The sequence below is a fragment of the Mytilus edulis genome, chromosome 4, assembly GCF_963676685.1.
Source record: "Mytilus edulis chromosome 4, xbMytEdul2.2, whole genome shotgun sequence".
Lineage (NCBI taxonomy): Eukaryota > Metazoa > Mollusca > Bivalvia > Mytilida > Mytilidae > Mytilus > Mytilus edulis.
Window position 1 is genome coordinate 10418944 of NC_092347.1, and position 18711 is coordinate 10437654.

At 31.5% G+C, this 18711-nt stretch overlaps 2 protein-coding genes and 1 pseudogene across 9 annotated transcripts in view; 1 reads left to right on the forward strand and 2 right to left on the reverse strand.

Annotated features, from left to right (window-relative positions):
- The window catches only part of LOC139518909 (elongation factor-like GTPase 1), a 62194-nt gene extending 61033 nt beyond the window's left edge, over nt 1-1161 (forward strand). For all 8 annotated transcript variants that reach the window (XM_071310586.1, XM_071310591.1, XM_071310585.1 and 5 more), the window contains one exon: nt 778-1161. In XM_071310586.1, coding sequence (XP_071166687.1) covers nt 778-966 — 189 coding nt within the window. In that variant the 3' untranslated portion in view covers nt 967-1161. The remainder of the gene's footprint in view (nt 1-777) is intronic.
- A 6717-nt stretch (nt 1162-7878) lies between these two features.
- LOC139518661 (chondroitin sulfate synthase 1-like) lies at nt 7879-9312 on the reverse strand (annotated as a pseudogene).
- Nucleotides 9313-10890: 1578 nt separating this feature from the next.
- LOC139518662 (chondroitin sulfate synthase 1-like) overlaps nt 10891-18711 on the reverse strand; it is a 32452-nt gene continuing 24631 nt past the window's right edge. The window contains exon 2 of the mRNA XM_071310136.1: nt 10891-12462. Within this exon, the coding sequence (XP_071166237.1) occupies nt 10891-12462 (1572 nt within the window). The remainder of the gene's footprint in view (nt 12463-18711) is intronic.

Genomic DNA, 18711 nt, shown 5'->3' on the forward strand with positions numbered 1-18711 from the left:
TTAATTGGAGTTATCTTTCTTTGTCCAGAATCAACTTAAATCTTTGTTATATACAATATACAATGTATATTCACTTTTTACTACCAACTGATAAATTAAAATAATCTTTACCATTCAGTGATAACAAGCAGTTTTTTTACATCTTAATATTTTATGATGTATTTAAATGAGTAGTTATTGTTGCAAACTCCATTAGAAATTTTAATTGAGATTAGTTTTGGAATAAGGGAAAGGGGGATGTGATTAAAAAAATTGGGTTCAATTTTTCTCATTTGAAATTTCATAAATAAAAAAGAAAATTTCTTCAAACATTTTTTTGAGAGGATTAATATTCAACAGCATAGTGAATTGCTCTAAGAGAAACAAAAAATTTTAAGTTCATTAGAACACATTCATTCTGTGTCAGAAACCTATGCTGTGTCAACTATTTAATCACAATCCAAATTTAGAGCTGAATCCAGCTTGAATGTTGTGTCCATACTTGCCCCAACCGTTCAGGGTTCAACCTCTGCGGTCGTATAAAGCTACGCCCTGCGGAGCATCTGGTTCCAGAATTGTAGTAGAATCAACTACAACCAATTGCTTTATACAAAACAATATTTAATTTAAATTCCCACTGGCAAATTAAAGCAATCTTTACCTTTCAATGCTTACAAGCACTGATTTGTGCTTTTGTTAACAAAGTTAAGAATCCAGTTCAAACCAGTGTATATAAATATCTCACTAATAATAACATGTTGTTAAACAGCTAACAATCAATCTATCAATCTATTCCAGGTGGTAGATATTGATCCATTCTGGATACCTACAACTGAGGAGGAATATCTTCATTACGGAGAGAAAGCAGACTCAGAAAACAGAGCACATCACTACATGAATACTGTACGTAAAAGGAAAGGACTAAAACTGGACAAGAAAATTGTGGAACATGCTGAGAAACAGCGGACATTAACTAAGAATAAGTGAACATCTTCACACAAATACTTCAGGCTATGACACAGGATTGAAATACTCTACGCTAAATAGAAGACTTTATGTATACAGAAAACAGAGGACTCACTTTTAAAATGATCTCACTTATTACAAACAATTTAATATTTAGATCTTGAAATTCATGTACTAAATTTTTATTTTGTAACTTATTAAAATTTTATTTACGACTATTCTTTTAAGATTTAGGTTATTATATTGTTGGAAAAACTTCTGATTATAGAGGTTTTATGTTGACAGTTTATTATCTTGTAGATTTCTAATTTTTAGCTCACCTGGCCCGAAGGGCCAAGTGAGCTTTTCCCATCACTTTGCGTCCGTCGTCGTTGTTAACTTTTACAAAAATCTTCTCCTCTGAAACTACCGGGCCAAATATAACCAAACTTGGCCACAATCATCATTGGGGTATCTAGTTTAAAAAATGTGTGGCGTGACCCCGCCAACCAACCAAGATGGCTGCCATGGCTAAAAATAGAACATAGGGGTAAAATGCAGTTTTTGGCTTATAACTCAAAAACCAAAGCATTTAGAGCAAATCTGACATTGGATGAAATTAATTATCAGGTCAAGATCTCTCTGCCCTGAAAGGAGTAGGTTCAGTAAGACCCCTTTTTGGCCCCAAAATATAGCAGTTTTACAAAATTGTTTAAATGTAAACCTTTAGTTATTTATTGGACAGTAGAATGCTTCTGCTACATAAATATGGGCTGTTTTTGACAATACAATGCACATATATCCGGTACTAGCACCATTAAGTCAAGCTAAATTACTGAAATCCTCATAATTCTAGTATTTTAGTTAAATTTAAGACAGTTTTCGTGTAAAACGAAAGTGGCCGCATTCGTGTTCATCCTTAATATTGAAATGTAAGTTGTATTTTATGATAATACATAACATATATAAAGGTTGAGGATGGACACGGATGCGGCCACTTTCATTTTTACCAAAAACCATCTAAAAAGTGACATTTTCCGGCATATTAGGTAGATTTTTCATATTTGAGCTTCAATCGGATTGTTTTTAATGACTAAATCTGTTAAAATCTTTCACATAAACTAATTAATTTAACTAAAATAGACACTTGAGTGTTTAAAAAGTGGTCAAAATCTTTCGTCAATTGAACCAAAATCGGACCTTACCGGACCTACTCCTTTTCAGATGAATCGGACAACCGGTTGTTGGGTTGCTGCCCCTGAATTGGTAATTTTAAGGAAATTTTGCTGTTTTTGGTTATTATTCTGAATATTATTACAGATAGAGATTAACTGTAAACAGCAATAATGTTAAAAAAAGTAAGATTTACAAATAAGTCAACATGACCGAAATGGTCAGTTGACCCCTTTAGGAGTAATTGCCCTTTATAGTCAATTTTTAACCATTTTTCGTAAATCTTAGTAATCTATTACAAAAATCTTCTCCTCTGATACTATTGGGCCAAATTAATCCAAACTTGGCCACAATCATCTTTGGGGTATCTAGTTTAAAAAATGTGTGGCGTGACCCAGCCAACCAACCAAGATGGCTGCCATGGCTAAAAATAGAACAAAGGGGTGAAATGTAGATTTTGACTTATATCTCTGAAACCAATGCATTTAGATCAAATCTGACATGGAGTAAAATTGTTCATCAAGTGAAAATCTATCTGCCCCGAAATTTTCAAATGAATCGGACAACAGGTTGTTGGGTTGCTGCCCCGAAATCAGTAATTGGAAGGAAATATTGCAGATTTTGGTTATCTTGAATATTATTATAGAAAAAGATCAAATGTAATCAGCAATAATGTTCAGCAAAGTAAGATCTACAAATAAGTTAAAATGACTAAAATGGTCAGTTGACCCCTTAAGGAGTTATTGCCCTTTATAGTTAATTTTGACCAATTTTTCGTAAATTTTTGTAATCTTTTACAAAAATCTTCTCCTCTGAAACAACTGGGCCAAATTAAACCAAACTTGATCACAATCATCATTGGGGTATATTGTAAAAAAATTTGTAGCGTGACCCCGCCAACCAACCAAGATGGCTGCCATGGCTAAAAATAGAACATAGGGGTAAAATGCAGTTTTTGGCTTATAACTCAAAAACCAAAGCATTTAGAGCAATCTGACATTGGATGAAATTAATTATCAGGTCAAGATCTATCTGCCCTGAAATTTTCAGACAAATCGGACAACCTGTTGTGGGGTTGCTGCCCCTGATTAGTAATTTTAAGGAAATTTTGCAGATTTTGGTTATTATCTTGAATATACTTATAGATAGAGATAAACTGTAAACAGCAATAATGTTCAGCAAAATAAGATCTACAAATAAGTCACAAGACCAAAATTGTCAATGGACCCCTTAAGGAGTTATTGCTCTTTATAGTCAATTGTTAACAATTTTCATAAATTTTTGTTAATTTTTGTTAATTTTTAGGAAATATTTTCCACTGTAATTACTGGGCCAAGTTCATTATAGATAGAGATAATTGTAGCAACAAGAATATTCAGTAAAGAAAGATCTACAAACACATCACCATCACCAAAACTCAATTTTGTCATGAATTTATCTGTGTTTATTGTTAATATGCACATAGACCAAGGTGAGCGACACAGGCTCTTTAGAGTCTCTAGTTTACTAACATATCCTTGTTATATATTTGAATGCAATCAGAGGTTTCAATGGTTGTCTTACATAAAATTGCCAGAGAAAAATATTTTTTGCCAAATTTTAGGGATTGCATTAAACAATCAGCCGGTGGTTTCCCGGTGGAAATCTATCAGAAGGACATTTACAGCTAACAGTTATTTCAATCACCCATAATATTTGACCGTTTGCTTTGAAATTTTTTTGACGTCACCACGAGATTCAATATGGCCGAATAAAATAGGCGGAGAATGTATACAAATGGAAATAATTAGATAATAGTGTTAAGGAAATGAATATTCAAACATAAATAGGTACGTCATATCCTAGAAAAATATCTGACGAAACGAACTATATATATTGACAAGTTTTGCATTGATTATAAACAATAAATTTTTGGGAAATAAGTGCGACCTGCACCTGGGTCGCAATTCCGAACGTTTTGAAATAGGAAAAATCCGTAGCTCTATGGTCCGCAAATAATCAAAAAATAGCATAAGGACCTAAGAGCTACGGTTCCGCAGCTAAGAAAAGAAACGAATGTTGAAAAAAAAATGTTTCACAAGAAAATTATTTGAATGTTAAATATTGAAATCAAATGTTGATTGTTGAAAATGAAAGCTGGAAAAAATTGTGAGTTTCATATGACCTTGACTTCATTTTTATGGTTTGATCTATATATCTGATACACTAAAGTTATAGGTCATGTATATTTGGTATATGGAATAATTGTTTTTAATGTGTCTCTGAGAGGTTTAATATGACTGTGACCTCATTTTCATGGTTCATTGGTCAATGATAGTTATTTTTTGGCTTTTTCAGTTTATTAGTTACTAGTACTAAAAAACAGTAGGTCAACTATGTTTGGTGTATAGAATGATTGTTAGGTGTACATCTTTGTCTTGCATGGTTCATATGACCTTGACCTCATATTTTTGGTTCATTGGTCAATGTTGAGATGTAGTGGTTTGATCAGTTTTTCAGGTACTAATAAGGAATAATGCACTATATTTGGTGTAATGATTGATTGTAAGGTGTTCATATCTGTGAGGCAGGGTTCTTCCAATTTTAAATGACCGTGACTGCATATTTCCATGAATCATTGATAATGTTTAGTTTATGTGATACTTGTAGTAAAACCTTGTGTTACATACTTTCAACATGAATTCAATTAAAAGTAAAACAGGTGAGACATTTCAGTGTGAGGACTCTTGTTGATTTTTGGTGTTCACTTTCGTTTGACAATATTGACCACTTAATACACATTTGGGGGTTCTCATGTTTTTTAATCTGTAACTCCTCTTTAACCCTTTATTACAATTTATTGACACTTTCTCACAATCATCAGTGATGATAAATTTAGTGGGTCTGGGGAGGCGGCATCCCTCTAAACTGAACGATAAAAGTAAAATTCTTAATGAAAAAAAATGTTTTATACAACTATTTGTAAGTACATAAATAGATACATAAATGTAAGCCAAAACAGTTAATAAAATCAATATTGACATTAGAGAGGATAGACCATAATAATTATTCTTACTAAAACTTCATCTTGGTGTGTTTTAGCTTGTTGATGACGACAGTTGTCAATCATCTGGTATTGTATCAGTAATCCATTTTTATGTCACCGCCATAGTGGAGGGGCTTTAAGTTTTACCCTTGTTCGTCAGTATGTACATGTAAGTAGGTTTGTCCCAAAATTTGTTTCCAATCTCTACCGTAAGTCTGCCTCAACCGTTTGCACCGTTTGCAGAATGCTTATTAAAACAAAACACAGATCAAGTTTGAATTTTGGTACTGTCACTTTTACCGTTCTAGAGTTGGGTTCCCTTACAAATGAAAACCGGTTGCATTTTTCGTTTCCGTTTCCAATTCCATTGTGCCAAAATCAAAATCAAATGTTATAAAACTTATTCACAGTGCTTATTACTACAAAACTCAAATCAAGTACACAGGGTAACGTCACCTTTACTGTTATTGAGTTTTGTCCTTTTATAACGTATGCAAACGAAGGAATCATATATGAAATCGAGGTTACATGTAATGGACGTATGAAAAATTGCTCTTACCAAATCTTGTGATGTAATAGGATTATATTGATCATTGGGTTATAAAAGTATCAAAAACTATTGCAAAATGTTCAAGTGTACAATCTAGATATTGAATACTAGAGAACCATGACGAAAAGCTCGTCGTACTTCGTCAGATACAGAAGTGGAACAGACTTTACCAATAGCAAAACGATCCAACAAAATGTCTAGCTCAGAACAGTTAGCCCACCTGTCTAATGCAAAGGAACCCGGACAAGACAATCCCGCTAGTACAAGGTCAGTAAATGACATTTATGATTTATTGACGAAAGTTAGTAATAACCAAGAATCCCTTGGACAATCCATGGAGCAGCGAATCACGAATTTAGAAGTTAGTTTTAAAATAGAAATATCAAGTAAAATGAAATCGTTGAAAGACGAAATTAACATAGAGTTTGCTAAGTTTGATAAAAAAAAATACAAAGTCTGAAGGTGAAGCTCAACCAATACTCAAGGGTCACAGACCATTACTCACTCTAAACTAGTGTTTAAAAATGTACCAAATACCGACACGGGTGAAAGTGAAGATTCCCTCAAGGCATATATTAACGGTATTATTACATACCTCGAACTGGATTTTAATGTGACAACCATACAATGCGTAGGATCTAATACCAATCAACAGAACAAAACGGTTCTTGTTCACTGTGATAATGAAACTCAACGTGTAAACGTTCTAAAGAAAAAAAGAAAACGTAAAGACAATCCAATGTACAGCCACGTTTACGTCGAACCTGACAAAACGAGACACGAACGTATGCATGAAGCTAACATTCGCAAAATTATAAAGACTATTCCTAGTCTAGAAATTCGTGGTGGTAGGGTTATTAAAAAAAAGGAAAATTGCCAGTCTTCAAAATAGAATTAAGAAATTGCAAGTTGGAACTGTAAAGGGTGGTATTTTTCAGAAAATACGAGGAATAGTAGAATTTTAAGGGAACAAATTCTTAGTTCCTTGAACTAACATGGATTGATAAAAATAAATTCTTTATTTCACTGCTGAAACATTGTAAACATTATGCACAGTAAATAATAAAAAAAGCATTTTGTAAGTAAATAAGGGCAACAGTAGTATACCGCTGTTCGAAAGTCATAAAACGATTGAGAAAAAATAATTTCGGGTAACAAACTAAATCTGAGGGAAACACATAAATATAAGAGGAAAACAACGAAACAACAGAAACACTAAGTCCAACAAAAACCCAAACGACAATGCAACACACATATATACGAACTATAAGATAACAATTGACATTTTCCTGACTTGTTTCAGGACATTTTAAGAAAAAATGGTGGGTTGAACCTGGTTTTGTGGATAGCCAATCATCCCGCTTTTATGGCAATGTTAAATATAACACTAAAATGGCAACATAACATGACAGGACTACAATACAAATAAATGGAAGATCCTTCAGGACAGACAATACACAAATAAACAATACAATAGAATATTACAAAAGTGAAGTGAATTAAAAGTTTAATAAATCATTTATAGATAGATTTTGATATAAAAAAATACATCATTTGTTATAAATTCCTTTCTAATGTCTAAATAAGCCAGGATTTTCATCAGTAATGAAATCATATAGATAAACCATGAATTTAAAGCTTAAGTTTTGTATAATCAGAGAAAAGTAATTAAGGATGACTAATTCTGTGTCATGCAATCGGCAAAAATACAAAACGAAAAAAGTCTTTTGTATGATTGTAAGCATTTAAATCACATGTAGCGTACAATAATTTTACAATCCGATTTCGTAAATAAAAATATGATTCCAAAGACATTACTTATGTTACCAACAACTTGTGAATTTATACTGGGGTAATCAAAAACCTTTGTTAGTAAAATATATGCTTAATTAAATAATCAGTGTCTGAGCAGAAAGTTGATGAACCCTGGGTATGTCAAAGAACGTATCGTCCTTTTTCTAAAAAAAGATTTCATCGGAAATTACCAAGACCTTGTTGATGAGTACTTCGTATCATTTTCACAAATTATACACGACTGTCTTGAAGTAAGATTCTGGGTACTGACGTATTTTAATAACGTGTTATAGCATTCTTTTATTTGTTTTATGAATATTGTTTTTACTGTCTAGACTGATTTTGGTGATATCCGTTTAACATGGCTCTGTACTTGTACGAAATGTTTCAACACATTTATAGCTTGCATGAATTATTTCTTAAATAACAAATATCTTATAAACTGATTGAACATTATCTTCTTATCATTCTTGTTTAAAATATCTGGTATACTAAATACAATATTAGAAATCTGCCGTAGCGATCCAAAGGTCGATTTTTCTGTTATTTTACACATCTGGTACTGGTCATTGTTCAATTTAGTATCACAGATGACTTGATGGAAAACATGAACTAACCGTGGATCTATGCTACGAAATATCGTTAAATTACTTCCAACAAACTTTGTATTGAGAGCAACGTCTTCTTTTCCCCATCCCTTAATGGACGTGTCAAACCCACCAACAGATATAAGATCTCGTTTGAAGGTACTAACCATGCCATAACCGTAGCTTCTCCAATATCCATGATCAGATGTTAAATTGGTCCATTTAATGTCACATGAGTCCGAAATGGAACAAATTAATGATGGATTATACTGACTAAAGACTATAGGATAATACACTTGTATATTTTTAATTGTATTATAACGTATTCTTAACAACGTGTCTTTATCAAATAAAATGTCTACATCTATAAAAAAAAAGTAGAGAGTCCTCACTTAACTGAAACATTCCAAGATGCAAAGCCCTCGCCCTGTTGAATGGACCATCAGCATAAATGATTTCAATGTCGGCACCAGCGTACCGTTTTTGGTATTGACGAACAATACCGATTAGAGATTTGACTGATGATGAGTCTGAATCATTATTGAACACAACAATGTGAAGCTGTGTCATTTCCTTGTCTTTTAGACATACTTCCTCATAGTTTTGCATAAATCTTTTAAATACAGGAACTTTGTCTGCAAGTGGAACAATAAAATGAATGATTTCCAATGATTGTCGACCTTGACCTAAACTGCTAAATGTAAATGGCGAATTTGATTTTTTGTATTCAATGTTCGAGGAAGCTGTCGAAGGATCCTCAATGAATTCTACTTCCCCAAATGTCTGCTGAAGATAAACATGTCTTCTAACTGGGGCTGTCATCTCTTCCCCGTTATCCTTGAAGAACGTGAATAACAGATCTAATTTATAATCAGCACCATGAAGAGGACTGACTCTACGATATCCATACGATAAATCTTTAAAATCTATTTTTTTCCCTTTCTGACGTGCATTTTTGTTCATGATTTGTAAAACATGATTGATACTATCTGCTAACGCATGTTTTAATGGTGTATTTATATCACTTTTAGAATATAAATCATAATCAGAAATAAAAGATTTAGACAGGAAATTCCATGCCAAGACTTCATCTCTTACTCTTGGTTTAAATTTACTCAAGGGTCACAGACCATTACTCACTCTAAGCTAGTGTTTAAAAATGTACCAAATACCGACACGGGTGAAAGTGAAGATTCCCTCAAGGCATATATTAACGGTATTATTACATACCTCGAACTGGATTTTAATGTGACAACCATACAATGCGTAGGATCTAACACCAATCAACAGAACAAAACGGTTCTTGTTCACTGTGATAATGAAACTCAACGTGTAAACGTTCTAAAGAAAAAAAGAAAACGTAAAGACAATCCAATGTACAGCCACGTTTACGTCGAACCTTACAAAACGAGACACGAACGTATGCAAGAAGCTAACATTCGCAAAATTATTAAGACTATTCCTAGTCTAGAAATTCGTGGTGGTAGCGTCATTAAAAAAAAGGAAAATTGCCAGTCTTCAAAATAGAATTAAGAAATTGCAAGTTGGAACTGTAAAGGGTGGTATCTTTCAGAAAATACGAGGAATAGTAGAATTTTAAGGGAACAAATTCTTAGTTCCTTGAACTAACATGGATTGATAAAAATAAATTCTTTATTTCACTGCTGAAACATTGTAAACATTATGCAGTAAATAAAAAAAAACATTTTGTAAGTAAATAAGGCCAACAGTAGTATACCGCTGTTCGAAAGTCATAAAACGATTGAGAAAAATAATTCCGGGTAACAAACTAAATCTGAGGGAAACACATAAATATAAGAGGAAAACAACGAAACAACAGAAACACTAAGTCCAACAAAAACCCAAACGACAATGCAACACACATATATACGAACTATAAGATAACAATTGACATTTTCCTGACTTGTTTCAGGACATTTTAAGAAAAAATGGTGGGTTGAACCTGGTTTTGTGGATAGCCAAACATCCCGCTTTTATGGCAATGTTAAAACTAACACTAAAATGGCAACATAACATGACAGGACTACAATACAAATAAATAGAAGCTTATTCAGGACAGACAATACACAAATAAACAATACAATAAAACATTACGAAAGTGAAGTGAATAAAAAGTTTAATAACTCATTTTTACATAGATTTTGATATACAAAATACATCATTTGTTATAAATTCCTTTCTAATGTCTAAATAAGCCAGGATTTTCATCAGTATTGAAATCATATAGATAAACCCTGAATTTAAAGCTAAAGTTTTGTATAATCAGAGAAAAGTAATTAAGGATGACTAATTCTGTGTCATGCAATCGGCAAAAATACAAAACGAAAAAAGTCTTTTGTATGATTGTAAGCATTTAAATCACATGTAGCGTACAATAACTTTACAATCCGATTTCGTAAATAAAAATATGATTCCAAAGACATCACATTACATGTTACCAACAACTTGTGCATTTATACTGGGCTAATCAAAAACCTTTGTTAGTAAAATATATGCTTAATTAAATAATCAGTGTCTGAGAAGAAAGTTGATGAACCCTGGGTATGTCAAAGAACGTATCGTCCTTTTTCTAAAAAAAAATTCATCGGAAAGTACCAAGACCTTGTTGATGAGTACTTCGTATCATTTTCACAAATTATACACGACTGTCTGGAAGTAAGATTCTGGGTACTGACGTATTTTAATAACGTGTTATAGCATTCTTTTATTTGTTTTATGAATATTGTTTTTACTGTCTAGACTGATTTTGGTGATATCCGTTTAACGTGACTCTGTACTTGTACAAAATGTTTCAACACATTTATAGCTTGCATGAATTATTTCTTAAATAACAAATATCTTATAAACTGATTGAACATTATCTTCTTATCATTCTTGTTTAAAATATCTGGTATACTAAATACAATATTAGAAATCTGCCGTTGCGATCCAAAGGTCGATTTTTCTGTTATTTTACACATCTGGTACTGGTCATTGTTCAATTTAGTATCACAGATGACTTGATGGAAAACATGGACTAACCGTGGATCTATGCTACGAAATATCGTTAAATTACTTCCAACAAACTTTGTATTGAGAGCAACGTCTTCTTTTCCCCATCCCTTAATGGACGTGTCTAACCCACCGACAGATATGAGATCTCGTTTGAAGGTACTAACCATGCCATAACCGTAGCTTCTCCAATATCCATGATCAGATGTTAAATTGGTCCATTTAATGTCACATGAGTCCGAAATGGAACAAATTAATGATGGATTATACTGACTAAAGACTATAGGATAATACACTTGTATATTTTTGATTGTATTATAACGTATTCTTAACAACACATCTCTATCAAATATAATGTCTACATCTATAAAGAAAAGTAGAGAGTCCTCACTTAACTGAAACATTCCAAGATCCAAAGCCCTCGCCCTGTTAAATGGACCATCAGCATAAATGATTTCAATGTCGGCACCAGCGTACCGTTTTTGGTATTGACGAACAATACCGATTAGAGATTTGACTGATGATAAATCTGAATCACTATTGAACACAACAATGTGAAGCTGTGTCATTTCCTTGTCTTTTAGACATACTTCCTCATAGTTTTGCATAAATCTTTTAAATACAGGAACTTTGCCTGCAAGTGGAACAATAAAATGAATGATTTCCAATGATTGTCGACCTTGACCTAAACTGCTAAATGTAAATGGCGAATTTGATTTTTTGTATTCAATGTTCGCGGAAGCTGTCGAAGGATCCTCAATGAATTCTACTTCCCCAAATGTCTGCTGAAGATATACATGTCTCCTAACTGGGGCTGTCATCTCTTCCCCGTTATCCTTGAAGAACGTGAATAACAGATCTAATTTATAATCAGCACCATGAAGAGGACTGACTCTACGATATCCATACGATAAATCTTTAAAATCTATTCTTTTCCCTTTCTGACGTGCATTTTTGTTCATGACTTGTAAAACATGATTGATACTATCTGCTAAAGCATGTTTTAATGGTGTATTTATATCACTTTTAGAAAAATCTAAATCATATAAATCATGATCAGAAATAAAAGATTTAGACAGGAAATTCCATGCCAAGACTTCACCTCTTACTCTTGGTTTAAATTTAGTCCATGAAGGTATTATATTTTGTCTTGTGATACTATCTGCTTGTTTCAAAATGCCTAAATTATATTCAATTTGAGTTAGCTCCCTTTGTAAATTACGCTTTTTCTTGTGTAGATCTTGTATATGAGAGGAAAGAAGATAATTCTGTATTCTATACAGATGTCGTTGATCCTTTATTGGGTGTAAAGTTAATGCCTTCCTGACAATTTTGTCCGTAAGTGTTTTAAATGATCCTTTCTCTTCTTTATAATTATGGTAAAACAAACTCTGCATCTAAAATAAAACAACATAACATTATGCATGTAATCTTTTTATAAAATTAAGAAGACGTGGCATGAGGTAGGATACAAATATTCACAAGAGACAAAAGAATAAACATGAGGACAATTATATGACGTGATACATTTCTAACCTCTACCGACTACCGATTACCGTTAATAAACTAATTATAAAAAAATGGGTTTTGAAATGCACGTTTGGGCTACTTTGTGTAACAATTTGGCTAACAATATGATATCTTTGGTTCAATTTCAAGTCGACATTTAGGCCGGTTCTCAATTCTAGTCATATATACAGATGCATAATAGGTATCACATCTACATTTTCGTTGCATATCAATATTCAACTTGTAATAAATGACATTTTTTTAAATGTTTATTATGGATGCACCTTTCAGATTGCTAGTTTGTGTCAGCTCCTGTTCATCATGCTCAGGTAGATTAATCTTAAATTTTTGGTTTCTTTGGATTTCAGTTGTTTAATTTGTTATATAAAAGTACAAGTTCATCAATTTGTAAATCAATAATTCATAGAAAGGGCTGAATATAAAGAACAAACAAAAATATTGCATTAAATCTTTGTTTGATTACATCAGATATGTGTAGTAGACTTTTATAAAACAGTTATTAATGAACCAGACACAAGTTGGTTCCTTTTTCCTTTTTCCTTTTTCGATATTCAAATTTTGAAAAATATTACAAGTCCAAACTGAATTTTTTTTTCCTTCAAAATTTTTTTTCCTCAAAATTTTTTTTTTCCTCAAATTTTTTTTTCCTCAATTTTTTTTTCCTCAAAATATTTTTTTCCTCAAAATTTTTTTTCCTCAATTTTTTTTTCATCAATTTTTTTTCCTCAAAATTTTTTTCCTCAAATTTTTTTTTTTCCTCAAAATATTTTTCCTCAAAAAGTTTTTCTTCAATTTTTTTTGTCATTTCCTTATTCGTTTTCTTTTTCCTTTTTCAATATTCATTTCCTTTTTCAGTTTCTATTTCCTTATTCAATTTTCATTTCCTTATTCGAATTTCTTTGCCTTATTCGGTTTCTTCTTCCTTTTTCAATATTCATTTCCTTTTTCGGTTTCTATTTCCTTATTCGGTTTCTATTTCCTTATTGGATTTTCATTTCCTTATTCGATTTCCATTTCCTTATTCAATTTTCATTTCCTTATTCAGTTTCTTTTTCCTTATTTGGTTTCTATTTCCTTATTCAGTTTCTATTTCCTTATTAGATTTTCATTTCCTTATTCGATTTCCATTTCCTTATTCGATTTTCATTTCCTTATTCGGTTTCTTCTTCCTTTTTCAATATTCATTTCCTTTTTCAGTTTCTATTTCCTTATTCGGTTTCTATTTCCTAATTGGATTTTCGTTTCCTTATTTGATTTCCATTTCCTTATTCGATTATCATTTCCTAATTCGGTTTCTTTTTCCTTTTTCAATATTCATTTCCTTTTTCGGTTTCTAGTTCCTTATTCGGTTTCTATTTCCTTATTGGATTTTCATTTCCTTATTCGATTTTCATTTCCTTATTCCATTTTCATTTCCTTATTCAGTTTCTTTTTCCTTTTTCAATATTCATTTCCTTTTTCAGTTTCTAGTTCCTTATTCAGTTTCTATTTCCTTATTGGATTTTCATTTCCTTATTCGATTTCCATTTCCTTATTCGATTTTCATTTCCTTATTCGGTTTCTTTTTCCTTTTTCAATATTCATTTCCTTTTTCAGTTTCTATTTCCTTATTCGGTTTCTATTTTCTAATTGGATTTTCGTTTCCTTATTTGATTTCCATTTCCTTATTCGATTATCATTTCCTAATTCGGTTTCTTTTTCCTTTTTCAATATTCATTTCCTTTTTCGGTTTCTAGTTCCTTATTCGGTTTCTATTTCCTTATTGGATTTTCATTTCCTTATTCGATTTCCATTTCCTTATTCAATTTTCATTTCCTTATTCAGTTTCTTTTTCCTTTTTCAATATTCATTTCCTTATTTGGTTTCTATTTCCTTATTCTGTTTCTATTTCCTTTTTCGATTTTCATTTCCTTATTGGGTTTCCATTTCCTTTTTCGATATTCAAATTTTGAAAAATATTACAAGTCCAAATTGAATTTTTTTTTTTCCTTCAAAATTTTTTTTCCTCAAAATTTTTTTTTCCTCAAATTTTTTTTCCTCAATTTTTTTTTTCATCAATTTTTTTTCCTCAATTTTTTTTTTCCTCAAAATATTTTTCCTCAAAAAGTTTTTCTTCAATTTTTTTTGTCATTTCCTTATTCGTTTTCTTTTTCCCTTTTCGATTATCATCCTTATTTGATTTCCATTTCCTTATTCGATTTTCATTTCCTTATTCGATTTTCTTTTCCTTATTCGGTTTCTTCTTCCTTTTTCAATATTCATTTCCTTTTTCAGTTTCTATTTCCTTATTCGGTTTCTATTTCCTTATTGGATTTTCATTTCCTTATTCGATTTCCATTTCCTTATTCAATTTTCATTTCCTTATTCGGTTTCTTTTTCCTTTTTCAATATTCATTTCCTTATTTGGTTTCTATTTCCTTATTCAGTTTCTATTTCCTTATTGGATTTTCATTTCCTTATTGGATTTCCATTTCCTTATTCGATTTTCATTTCCTTATTCGGTTTCTTTTTCCTTTTTCAATATTCATTTCCTTTTTCGGTTTCTATTTCCTTATTCGGTTTCTATTTCCAAATTGGATTTTCGTTTTCTTATTCGATTTCCATTTCCTTATTCGATTTTCATTTCCTAATTCAGTTTTTTTTTCCTTTTTCAATACTCATTTCCTTTTTCGGTTTCTAGTTCCTTATTCGGTTTCTGTTTCCTTATTCGGTTTCTGTTTCCTTATTGGATTTTCATTTCCTTATTCAATTTCCATTTCCTTATTCGGTTTCTTTTTCCTTATTCGGTTTCTTTTTCCTTTTTCAATATTCATTTCCTTTTTCGGTTTCTGTTTCCTTATTCGGTTTCTATTTCCTTTTTCGGTTTCTATTTCCCTATTTGGTTTCTATTTCATTATTGGATTTTCGTTTCCTTATTCGATTTTCATTTCCTTATACGATTTTCATTTCCTTATTTGGTTTCTTTTTCCTTTTCCAATATTCATTTTCTTTTTTGGTTTCTATTTCCTTTATCGATTTTCATTTCCTTATTCAGTTTCCATTTCCTTTTTCGATATTCAAATTTTGAAAAATTTTACAAATCCAAACTGATTTTTTTTTTCTCCTTCAAAATTTTTTTTCCTCAAAATTTTTTTTCCTCAAATTTTTTTTTTCCTCAAATTTTTTTTTCCTCAAAATTTTTTTTCCTCAATTTTTTTTTCCTCAAAATTTTTTTTCCTCAAAATATTTTTTTCCTCAAAAAGTTTTTTTCGTTTCCTTATTCGTTTTCTTTTTCCTTTTTCGATTATTTATAGTATAACTAATCGCCGTATTTGTATATCAAAAATAAGACAACGCGTGACCGAACGACGCATGGATTAAACGAGTGTGCAGCACGAGTTTAATCCATCACTGGTGGTAAGCGGATGGTCGTAACTAAAAGTTACGACCATCTGAATATGGGAGACAACTCTAGGGATAAGTTTTTCTTTTCCGATTTTCGTGCAGTAAAAGGTTCATTTGAGTCAAACCGCTTGTCTCATATACACATATCGTGAGTGCATTCTCATTGAAATCAAATTTGACACATAAAATCATTCCAATTGTCTTAAAATAGTCATTCAAAAATTCGAGCATGATGGTCGTAACTTTAACTTGTGATGGTCGTAATGTCAACTATAGTATTTTGGATGATGGTCGTAACCGACAGAAGATGGTCGTAACTTTGAAAGATGACCGTAACTCAAGTATTTAGACGAACTTTTATCAAGCTATTTCAAAAGTACTGTGCACATGCATAACCATGTTAATAAACTTATCAATCATACATTTTTGATATGTTCTAAACGACCATCATTTAGGAGAAACTGAAAACTAATCAACTCGTATTAAGCCAAATAGTATGTTAGGGTTGAGTATTAAGGGCATACGATACAGTTTTGAACCTGTATTTACAAGTTGATGAACATTTGCGTATAGGCTATTTTTTACCTCCTTAAATCAAATATGTAATAAAAAATATACCGTCATGGGCTACTTTTTGAGTAAAATGAGTTTGAAATTTTGTATATTTGCTCAAAATTCAGATTTATGTCCGTATTTTCTTTTTCGAAAGAAAGACATAACTTTTTTGTTTTAAAAGATAAACACAAAATGGTTTTTGTTAAATAATCGGTAATTTCTGTATTTTATAAGTATCATTAAAAATTATGCAATTTTTATTCCGAAATAACTCTATATTTATCAAATGTTCATGGATAGAGGAAAAAACGTCATTTTTTGCTGCATGTTTATCAAAATTGAAAAAATTACGCTATTTACAGTTTTATAAAATTTGGGTCACATAATCTCCTTGCAAAATGAAACAAATTGCTGTTTTAAAAAATAGGGGTCCATGAACTAGTTTTCAAATTAAATCAGTTTGAAGGATAAAAATCAGTCGAAAATGCATCTTTTCCCGATATGTCACAGTTTGACGTCGCGAAAATAACATTTTACGTTAACAACGTCATTACCTTCCCTGTAACTGTATCGTATGCCCTTAATATATTTTTACTGTACGTTAAGGCATAAATTGTTGAATATTTGCTTTCAGATATTTTTTTATTTACGACTTTTTATTTCCTGCAATCATGTCGGCAGATGAAATTAGGGGACGACCATTTGATATTCTGGGGAGGGGGGGGGGGGGGGGGCAGGAGGATTTGTTTTTGATCGGTTATTTATTTTTGCAAACTAAGAGAACAGATTATTTATTTTCTGCACTATTGAAGCAAGATTTTTCATTTTCATTAAAGAAAGGGACTGATTATTCATTTTCACAACTATGTTTATAAATAATACATATAGTACAGTCAAGTCATTATGTACCATTTAATTAGATTAATCACCCCCCTCTGCAGAAATGAATCTTTTAAATTCCCAATTGCATATACACATAGTGTTAAGTTTAGTAATAACTAGGCACTTTTAAATGTATTGGCAAAGCTACTACGCCGAGCGGAGTGAGGCAAACATTTTTTTGAAGGGTTTTGGAGCCACTGAAGGCCCAAGAAGCTATAAAACAAATGATGCAAAATCATGCTTTCTGGGTGTTCGGAAGACCCTTTCATAATCTGAAAATGAAGTTTTGTTTTAATAATTTTTTGACAATATTTTGGTCTCAAAGCAAAATGTATAAATTCAGTGTAAGACTGAAGATTCTAGGGAAAACATCAATAGACCAATGTGCATGATAAAGCAAAAATGGAATTCACATAGTTAAGCCTGTGGCTGCTGGTTTTTTTTTTAAACTCATGATCAAGTTCATAACAAAATTACTAGATTACAAAAGGAATGCAACACTAACAGAATACAGAAGGGCAATCAATGAACAAAAGACAAATAAAATAAGAAACATTGATCCCGAAAAATCAGGGCTATAAGTCTGAGGGAAAACAGAACTTTCTTCTTGCAAGGCCGTGAACACAATTTGATATGGAGACCAGCATTTGGTTTTGAAATGTCCTACATGGAGTTACGGCCCTGTTAAAATAAAGGTGAGGTAAGGTTTCCTGAGACAATATACTTCAAGTTAAATGAAACCAATTTTCAGACATTTCAAGTATATTTAAATAATATTTATACTTTTTTTATTAAAAAAATTGGGAAGTGTTTCCCGATTTTTTTGGGGAAAAAAGATGAATTTATGAAGAATCTGGTGCCATCTCATACTTTCGATTAGACCTGCTGAGTTATTTATTTTCTATACATTGCAAGTCAGGTAATTTATTTTCAAACTACCACAGAACAAACCATTTATTTTTTTGATTATCAAGGCTGAGTTATCTATTTTCAAAATCCTCCTGGCCCTGCCCCCCCCCCCCCCCCAGAATATCAAATGGTCGTCTCCTTATTGAACGTACAATTTTGAACAATCTTCTTTAATTTTTAATCAGCTATTGCAGTTTTTATAAACCATTGGCTTTCAAATATTCGGCTTTTGGTGAATCATGATTAATGAAAATCCACAAATGCCTGGTGTTTTTATCGTGTTGTCTTTATTTTTTATTGATTACATGACGATCTTGCGGTATATCATTGATAATTGTTCTAAGTATCGGTTCAGAATAAAAACTTAATCCATGGTGTCGCAATGA